Below are 10,151 nucleotides of genomic sequence, written 5' to 3' on the forward strand. Positions count from 1 at the left end.
TTTGTACGTGTTAATAATGCGTATACTTCAGTACATGATATTGATGCGTATATTTCTGCACATGATATTAATGCGTATATTTCTGTACATGATATTAATGCGTATATTTCAGTACATGATATTAATGCGTATATCTCTGCACATGATATTAATGCGTATATTTTAGTACAAGTTAATAATGCGTATATTTCAGTACACGAACATGACCATCTTAGATTTTATCAATATCAGCAAGTTTGATGCACGCTCAGAAAGACACGATCAATGCAAGTGGGTGATCTTAATATGGCCTAGTTGCAGTAGGTTAATGCTTGACCAACCCCTTTTCACTGAAAGCCCAAATACCGCAAGTCCTTATGCTTTTGCAAAAGGGTCTTTATAATCGTCATTGACTGAACTGGTCAAGATTTAACCAACTCGCAGACGAAGCGCTAAACACAGGGTTAATGATGAACAGGTAGTAAACAGACGTGATGAGACTTAGCAACAATCAGGAGCTGCCACTTTAGATACAATGTTCGATTACTTCGGGGGTGGATCGCTTCATAAATTTAGGAAGTATAGTAAGCGAAGATATGGGAGTAGATGAGGACATCAAATGCTGAATCGGGAATGCCAGGTGCGTTCTCAACACCTAGACGCCAAGGGCACCGTCTACACTTTCCGGTATACAACGATTGAATTAACAATAACGTGAAATCTGTCCTCTATGGTTCTGAGACCTGGAGAGCGTCACAAACTAATAACAGCAACCTTAAAACGGACGCCTGCGTCTCTTATTGAACATCAGGTGGCCTGAGAAAAATAAAAATACCGAAGTTTTTGAAAACACAAATCGGAAATACAAAAGCACAAATGGCGATGGATAGAACACCGTGCGTAAACCAACTAACAACACCACCAGGCAGGCATTAGGTTGGAATTGATAAGGAAAGAGAAAAATGGACGGGCCAAAACACTTTTGGAAAAGGTCAGTTGTCATGGACAAACCTTGGAAGGATCTCCCCAAACCGAGTGCGATGGAGATATCGAGTCTCCATGCTCCATAAGGAGTTCACATGAATGATGATAATCAGTGTTTCTTCCAGACTTTTTTCTCCGGGGTGTGCACTTGAAATTTTCGGGGGGGGGGGGGGGCGGTAAACTTTCTTCGGGGGGCGGACACTGTTAAAAGTATATATTTTCTATATAAATTATATAAATTTCATTTCGTTCGGGGGGGGGGGGGTAAAAATGTTTCGGGGGGCCTCGCCCCCCCCCCCCGAAAGAGATGCCTGGAAGAAACTCTGATGATAATGGTAATGTATTAGGATATATGATGTTCTAAGAACACGCGGTATTTGAACTCTATTTTTAGTTGCACTTGAACTATCTGACATTGAAAACAGACAGCTTTTAACCAGAGAATCAACTAGAAATAAAACAACAACACAAACAGAGGGTGAGGTGTGATCTAACACGGTAACTTGTCATCTTAACAAGACTGTGCCGCCTGGCTTAATTAATGATGATGACAGGCTGATGGCGGTTTTAACCGTGCCGCCCCGGATTAGATCAGTACATGATTTGACCAATGATTACAAGACATGTATCAAAAATAAAGAAGCGCTCTGTTCAATGAATGTTCTTCACCACTAGCAAGATGAAACTGGTACGGTCCGGGATAAAGATGACACGCGATTTGACTGAAGCTTTTTATGATATTCTAACATATAGACAATACCAAAGTAGAGTTGCAGATTCTTTACTAAGTTAATTTTAGCTATTGTCTTTAACCCGAATCCTTAACTTTTCTTAAAAATAATTCTGCTTACATACAAGCAATACTGCAGTGTTTATTCCAGAATTTTTCTTCGGGGGAGGGGGCACTTGATATTTTTGAGGGGGGTGGACTAAATTTTCCAGAGAGGGGGGGGGGTGCGGACACTGGTAAAAGTATATATTTTCTATATAAAAGCGGTAGACTTTCTTCAGAAAAAAACATTCGTTACTGGATCTATATATTGTCCTACAATCAACGAAGAATCAAAGGGGGGAGGGGTGCGGACACTGGTAAAAGTATATATTTTCTATATAAAAGCCAACAGCGGTAGACTTTCTTCAGAAAAAAACATTCGTTACTGGTTCTATATATTATCTTACAATCAAAGAAGAACCAAAGAAGGTCCAGTCGAATGATTTTTTAAAATTTTAATATTTAAAAAGCATTTGACTTTTGACCTGGTTATTAGAACTAGAATTCTTTTATTTTTCGAGATGTTATAATTGTGGAGCGATTTGCTTTCAACTATGCATCTTTAGACTGAAATAGGTCTATCATTAAAAATGTCATGCAATTAAAAATTTAAGCATATATACTGCAATATAAGCACATAAATAACAAAATATTTAAATATGGCCAACACAGAGCGTTGATACAATTTGAGCTACAAATTCATAAAAATCACAACAGAAATAAAATATGCCAATAGTAATATTCAACCCCACAAGAAGAGATGGCTTACTGGCTTTCCAGCATTAACCAATCGAATGAGGTATAAAAATAAACACGAACGCGTACGCCAAAAAGCTGTGTCATGGCTGAGGATAAATAGTTCGGAGCACGGTCTGCTAGTGCTTCCATGTCTGTTCCGAATGTTTAACGGATAATACTATTTTTTAACCATGTAACTGACGAAAGTAAGTCAATATTTTTTCATATGTGTACTTGTTCCTTAAATAGAGGTTGCACATTGTAGAATTATTGCAGATCTAGATCTAGATTTATTTTATTCAAAATGAGTTCTTTGTAGCGGTAGGACGTGACTAAGAAAAAAGCCGGGTACGCGTGTTCTTAGACTTGCCTAGACTCTAGACTCTAGACTATCTGCTTGCTTGCCGTGTTGGTGTAAGGGTGAGTTTGTTCGCCTCACGCGTTAATCGTCTAGATCTAGATCTAGTTATAAGATCTAGATCTAGAAAATCTAGATTCTAGTTCTAATCTAGATCTAGAGTCTAGACTAGTCGGACTAGTCTAGATCTAGCTAAGCTTGTGTATTTAAAATTTAATATTAAGTAAGCTAGATTGCTAGAATCATAGAATTTTACTATTTTTAGAATGCTGCTAATCTTACTAATCTAGATTCTAGATCTTAGACTCTTAGAATTTATTATTTAGTATTAGAATCTAGTAGATCTAGATCTAGTTTTAGACTCTAGATCTAGATCTAGTAGGAGGTTTAATTTATAAATAATTTTAAATTTAGGTTGATGATGAGTCAAATGAAATTTAAAGTTTGGCCAGCTGTGGGGGGGGGGGGGGGGGGGGGCGCGTCTAGACTACTCATCAAAAAGTGCTTTCTTCACTGGGTCCACTACTTCTAGATTCTAGACCAGTGGATTAGCTTATTGCCTTGATTAGGCTGTTCAATTTATTTAATGTTAGCAAAAGTTTGATTTCTGGAGCATCTTCAATCTTCATGATTATAGATCTAGACTCCCATGTCATATGATTAGGTTGTTTATTTTATCAAATAAATGTTCTTAATGGATCATATATAAATGTCAGTTTTATTTGTATATTAGATCTATAATAGACACCTTAGATATCTAAATAATACATTTGTTTTTCTTGAAAATAGGGAATGACAGTAATGTGCCTTTGCCATTGTTGGCATATGTTGTAAAAGTGAAAGGAACATTGTACTAGGAGCTACTGTATCTTAAGAAAGATAATTTAAAAAAAAACTGCTGCTGAATACTTGTGACTTCTAAGATACGAGATGAATTCAGAAGTATCTCCTCATCAGCCAGTAACTATGCACACTGAAGTGATTGTTGTTGGTAAGGAAAGCTTTTATTACTTTATATTCATGTAGGCTACAGACTATATAGGCTTAATTGAGTTATTTGTATTTCCATAAACAAAAAAGAATTTAGAATTGATATTTTGTTGGAATTAGTTATTTTTTAACTGGGAGAGTGGAGATTAAAATAGGCTCAAATATCCTGATCACTTTTAAAGATTACCCTTTTTTATAGTTTCAATCAATCCTAATGACATTATTTTTTCACAGGAAATGGCCCATCTGCAATTTCACTTTCCTATATGTTGGCTGGCAACAGGCCTTTCTACAATGGGCTAACACTTTCCAATGAGTTTCTGACACGAAGACTCCAAGAGAACATGGGGATTTCTTTAGTTGATCAAGTAAGTTTTTAGTCTGTCGCCTGTTTTAAATTAAGTCTTATCCATGTTTATCTTGTTGTCATGCCTTTTATCTTTTTCATTTTAAATACTTATAGCATACTATTACAAATAAATATAGCCCATTTAACTCTGAAACTGACATTGGTCAAATTAGTAGAAGTGCATTGACAATGCTAACTTGTGTAGTTTTAGGATTTATTTTAATAAAAAAAAAATTGTTTACTTTTAGGATTTGCCAACATTGAGTGAAGGCTTGGAGGGTCGATCCAACAATCCAGTTGCCTTATTATTTGACAGCCTTTTTCACCCTGATGCTGATTTTGGGGCAGATATTCCATCTGTGTTAGAATGGAACTATCAGCCACAAAATGAAATTCCTCATGTAATCCTTGGGAAAACTAAACCTGGAGGTACTTGGCAGGTAAAGAAGCATGCAACACTATTTCGGTCTACTCTAGAAATTAGTCTTGGTCTAAAATAATTTGTATAAAGTATTTGCTCTGTGAAAATGTGTTGTAATTATTAATTTAGTGGTTAATTTTAAATGATGCATTGCTTACCTGACCTTTAATTGATATTGTATGTTGAATTAAGGCCAAAATATATTTACCACATTTTTAAAAACTCCTTTATAGAAAATTGATGGTGCTATGCAAACCATTAGCCAGAATTCTTGGATGGAGTTGCCTGGAGTTCCATTTAAGGAATGGCTTGCTAAACAAAGGTAGGATTACTTTAGTTATTTGATTGGCAGATTTAAGCTGTAAAATTATGGATATTTTGTTCACACATTTCATGCTATTTTACATAATATTTTTCATGCCAATTTAGTATTTGTATTGCTAAATGCTAATGTATTATTGTTTTGATAAGTTGGTTAATTTTATGCATTTTTTAAAAACAATTTATATTTTATGATCTTTGCAGGCACACAACAAAAGCAGAAAACATGCTTGGTCGTGCTACAATCAGTGATGTCAAGGAATATTACAGTGACTATGTGAAAACACAGAGACTGAGTAAATACTTCAAAGATTTTCACACCGTCACTTCAGTACAGCGCGTGTTTCACTTAAGAAATCACGTAGACAGTGAGAGTGGGGAGGTGGAGCCTTGCTGTCAGAACGTCAGAAGAAACCACACCCACTGCTGGGAGGTCAGGGGCTACCATACAATCATGAACGACGAAGGGCAGCCTGTTGCACGGAGGGAGTTCTGCTACGTGGCCCCTCATGTTGTGTTGGCCACTGGTGCTTATGACATTCCTAACCGCCTGGGGGTTGATGGTGAAAATCTGCCTTGTGTTGTGCATTGTTTAGGAGAACTGGAGCAACAGATACTTAACTGTACACAACCAGATCCTGTTGTCGTCGTCGGGGCTGGATTAAGTGCAGCGGATGCTATTCTCATGGCCATGGAGTCTAACATTCCAGTTATTCACGTTTTCCGACGCAATCCTACCGACCCATCCCTCATTTTCTCAAAACTACCCAAATCAATGTACCCGGAATACCATCAAATTCACAATCTCATGAAAGGGAAAGAGACAAATGAGCTGTATAAAGCTTTACCCCGACACACAATAGTTGAAATTATTGACAATAAAGTCCTGGTCAAATCCAAACTTACAGATTCCTTGGTCTGGTTTGACGTATCGTGTGTAGCCATCATGATTGGATCCAGATCTGACTTGGGATTTTTGCCTCGTGAAGGCCGATGTTTGGGTGTTGTCCCCAAGTGGCCCATAGACAGCAAACACAATATAATGGATGTGGATGCGTATTCTTACCAGTCAATTCGCGAGCCGCAGATGTTTGCCATGGGGCCTTTGGTAGGAGATAACTTCGTTAGATTTGCTATTGGTGGAGCGCTAGGTATTGTTAGCCACATAAATAAATGTAGGAAAAAAGACACGTTGTAGTTTTCTTAGGTTTTATAAAATAATGTATAAAATAAGGATGGTTCTGGATTATTTCTCTTCTATGGAAGAAATGTTCAGAATTTTAGCTTTTTTTAAAAAATAAATGGCATGTTAATGAACTAATCAAACAATACTTCTGATTTCAATATTTGTCACCAATGTATACAATTTAAAGTCAGTGCAAGTGCCTTATGTATAGATGGGAATTATTTCTTTTTTTTTTAGTCAACAATGGCTTTTAATATTGCAAAATGTTGGCATGGTTTTTTTTTGTGGTTGTCAAAATGCTGTAACTTGTCCTAGAGTACCTTTAGAGTAAATATGCTTTCTAAGCCTATGTTTATTTGTGTACCTGTTTCTGTGTTTATGTTAGGATTTGTTTTTAAGTTGTAAACTGTTGTAAATTGATGATCAGATTAAGGTTGTGGTTTATCTATAAAAGACAAGGAACATATTTATTAACAACCAGAAAAGGAAATGGATTTTTGTTTTAATTCTGGCAATTCCACATGACTAATAATGATAGGTTTTGGTATGTGAGGGGTTTCATGTTCGTTATGAGAAAAAAATCTTGATTTCATTTCACAGTACTTATATTAATCTTTCTGTAATTTCATAAAATACTAATGACTGTAACGTTTTAAAATTAATTAATGTTTAAGATTTGAGCATTGCAAAGCTTATTTCAGTAATTTTAATGCTTGCAAGTGATTATGAGATCATATTAATGAATAATACATTTTTACTTGATTGATTCATATATGTGATAAGTGAAGTAATAATATTTAATCTCTTGTGATATTTTTTATATTTGGACCTTTTTAGACATTTTTGTGTTAACTAGTTGATTAAAAAGTGTATTTTTAGTTCATTTACATTAATGCTGGGACCTATAAGGTTTTACATTGTTTGCAAGATCTGCATTATTAGTAAGAAAGTTTTATTTTCTATATTCGATTATTCATGTATCAAAACTGTTATTTTCAGATCTCAAATATTGAATGATGCATAAATTTTTCTTTTTTTTTAAAGTGCTATTGTTTTTATTTAGTACAGCACAATAAGAGTGTATATCATGTAGTATCTACGATTTTATTTTATAAAAATCGTACATATAATTTATACATGGGTTATTTAACTATAGTTACCCAGTTTTAGAAACTGCCCAGTGTAGTAGGCAAATATACCCTATTGTATTGGAATTGAAGTTAATATAGTGTTAGACAATTTAGATGTAGAACTATGGGAAACTTATTATGTTTGCAATGTTGTAGCTGTTTATTATCTTGAGATGTTCAGAGCTCTCTAGTCCCCAGTGTCTGTATGTCACGCTGTCTGTTGTAAGACATCTGTCTATATAAGTGTTGTATGCTAACCCAGTCCAAGAGTTTTATTATGATCAATGATTGCTCCTTAAAGGAACACCATGTTATACTTCAGTTCCAGCATGGAATCATTCGTTTAAAACCTAATGCATTTATTATTTGAATTGCCTTGATCTTTTTGTTTTTGGTCAAGCGAGCTGATTGATTTGAAGTATTACATCCAACTTGATTTATGAGCCTTGTTTTGTTTTTTTTTTGTTTGGAGACAAATATTTTGCTACTCTAAAGCATAAAAGCTAGTTATTGGCTGCCTTGTTTCTTTTGGGTATATAACTAAATAGCATAATTTAAAATTATTTTCCGTTGTTAAAATTGGTAATACAACTTATTCAAGCTTTGGTTTCAAAATCTGTTCAGGTTAAAGTCTTTATTCTACCCCGAGATTCAGTATTAAAATGTGATTTAAATTTCATGTTTGGCTTCGTGCAAATTAATGCCGGTTTTCTGTCAACAACTGACACTGAAAATAATAAATTAGTGTTATTTGTGACATGAATAAGTTGACCCTAGTAATGTTACTGTTAAAGGAATAAGCCCATTCAGTTTTTGGTCAGAAAGTTTAAATTTGCCATATTCGTCAAAGTCTCAAAACTGTTGTTTTTGCATAATACAATAAATTTTTGGAAAGGTGCACTATATTTGTAATCCAAACATTTTAAAATCTGTTTTATAAACACATTTATTGTTTATAATTACTGAATATGATTTTTAAAACTTTTTATACATTTTATAATGAACTTACAGCACAAAATATCAAAAGACCAAGTGTAATTTTGTAATTTTCTCTTGAAGTAAGTGCTTTGATGTGGATTATTTTTGCAATAGTTTTGCCAACAAGCAATAAATGATATGAATGGGTCAAATAACGGCTGCTTCGTTTTATCTCAAACAACTTATATCAATAACTTTTAATTGAAATTTTTTGGCCAATTTATCCAAAACTTTCAGAAATAAAATCTAATTTTTAAAGCGATATATCCAAATTTTAAATAGATGGTTAATCAACGCTGTAAATTTATTGTGAGATGTTTTCTTGAAAAATATTTTCAATATTTACTTGTCGATAACTATTGATGGGTTCCCTCTTTAATCCAGAGACGCCTAAAATTTACTACTTGAAATGAAATAACAATTTCAGTACCTATCCCTATAACCGTAACTCTAAACCTAGATTTTGGACAGTTTATTTTGTTAATAATGATAGCTCACTCATACAACAGATCCAAATTATTTAAAAGTGCCCTTGTTCTATTCTTTAAAAATGAAAAATGCAAAGAGATTTAAAGTGTTCTTACAAATCTTGCTAAGAAGTCATGTACTGGTTATCTCCCTTTATGCTCAAACAAGGATCGTTTCCCTTGAATGTAGTTCAGATCTAAAATGGTTTGGGCTGTGATATGAAAGATCATGACGTTGTATTTTGCTTCTCATTATTAAAAAAAAAACTGACCATGTTATTTGTTGTTGCTTGACATGTCTGTTATTTTTTAAGCTAATAAAAAAATGGAAAAATTTTAAAATACTTTCTGTGAGTGCTGAATTGTTTTTGGTAATGCCAGGCTCCAGTTAGTGTGTCAGTGGTGTAGTATGCTATAGACTGTTTTAGTAGTTGTTTCTATTTGGTAACAATCATGATTTTGATTATTCTACTAAACATTAAATAGCTGTTAACCGTTATGATGATTTTAAGTAAAAAAATAATAATAAAGAATCCTCTTTAGACCTAGCTATCCATTAGGCAGATGAAGTAGAGTTCATATGTTTGTGCTCAGCACTATGCCCAGCCACTTTTACTGTTCCCAATATAAGTCAGGTATACATCATAGCTGGGTGGACTCAGGGACGTCTTAGTCCCAAAAGATCCGAACTCGATAACTTTGGGCTAGCAGCTAACTCTATACCATTCGACCATGCCAATACATCAAGTTCTAATGGTACACAGAGTTCTAACTGGGCTGAGTCAACCTTTAGTAAGACGTCATTACATTGTAGGCCCCTAGACTAATGTCGTTCTGTCACATACTGCCTGCAACAGCGTACATGATTAATCAGGACTTAACTGATTTTTTTTTTTTTAACTGATGAAGACTAATTACCTTGCTGAAATAATTTTCACTGTCAACTCGATGAGAGAGGAATGGCCCAGAACAAATTAAAATACAAAGGAGAAAAAAGGATGATTCTAGAACGTGTCCTATGAGAAGTAGAGTTTACTCGTGTTAAGAAATTCGCAGTTTAGTCTTCCAGATATGCAGTTCTGGAGGGGATGGGTTTATCTTCAGTACCACTGAAGTAAAACGGAGACACGTTGGTACTAACAGGCCCACCAATGAGAACACAATTATACATTGTCTCGTTGCTAAATAAAAGGGGAAAGTAGGTCTAATACAGTGGCGTAGGCCAGGGGATATATATATATATATATATATATACACACACACACATATATATATATATATATATATATATATATAATTTTATACATTTGGAAAAAAATTGAACCCCTCCCATGACAAATTCCTGGGAGGCAGAGGCGTAGCGACCCTTCCCGACGCCCGGGGACAAACTTTCGATTTGCACCCTCCCCCCCCCCTCAAACTTTCTATTTGCATCCCCTTCGAACTTTTGATTTACACCCCCCCCCCCCCTCAAACTT

At 34.8% G+C, this 10,151-nt stretch overlaps 1 protein-coding gene across 1 annotated transcript; it reads left to right on the forward strand.

Annotated features, from left to right (window-relative positions):
* Window positions 1-2,575: 2,575 nt before the first annotated feature.
* On the forward strand, window positions 2,576-9,014 carry LOC131926958 (oxidative stress-induced growth inhibitor 2). Its single transcript, XM_059282566.1, has 6 exons — window positions 2,576-2,679; window positions 3,621-3,822; window positions 4,056-4,189; window positions 4,419-4,610; window positions 4,825-4,913; window positions 5,117-9,014. Exons 2-6 carry the CDS (start codon window positions 3,762-3,764, stop codon window positions 6,108-6,110), a joined length of 1,470 nt encoding a protein of 489 aa, XP_059138549.1. The 5' UTR covers window positions 2,576-2,679; window positions 3,621-3,761; the 3' UTR covers window positions 6,111-9,014.
* Window positions 9,015-10,151: the final 1,137 nt, after the last annotated feature.

The sequence above is a fragment of the Physella acuta genome, unplaced genomic scaffold (assembly GCF_028476545.2).
Source record: "Physella acuta isolate Inbredline_101_S28 unplaced genomic scaffold, ASM2847654v3 ptg001354l, whole genome shotgun sequence".
Lineage (NCBI taxonomy): Eukaryota > Metazoa > Mollusca > Gastropoda > Physidae > Physella > Physella acuta.

Excerpts from the sequence above, each read along its gene's own strand:
- LOC131926958 (XM_059282566.1), top strand. The coding sequence starts at position 3,762 with ATGAATTCAGAAGTATCTCCTCATCAGCCAGTAACTATGCACACTGAA. Across the intron at positions 4,190-4,418 it reads GGATTTCTTTAGTTGATCAA|GATTTGCCAACATTGAGTGA; the intron begins GTAAGTTTTTAG and ends GTTTACTTTTAG. Across the intron at positions 4,611-4,824 it reads AACCTGGAGGTACTTGGCAG|AAAATTGATGGTGCTATGCA; the intron begins GTAAAGAAGCAT and ends ACTCCTTTATAG.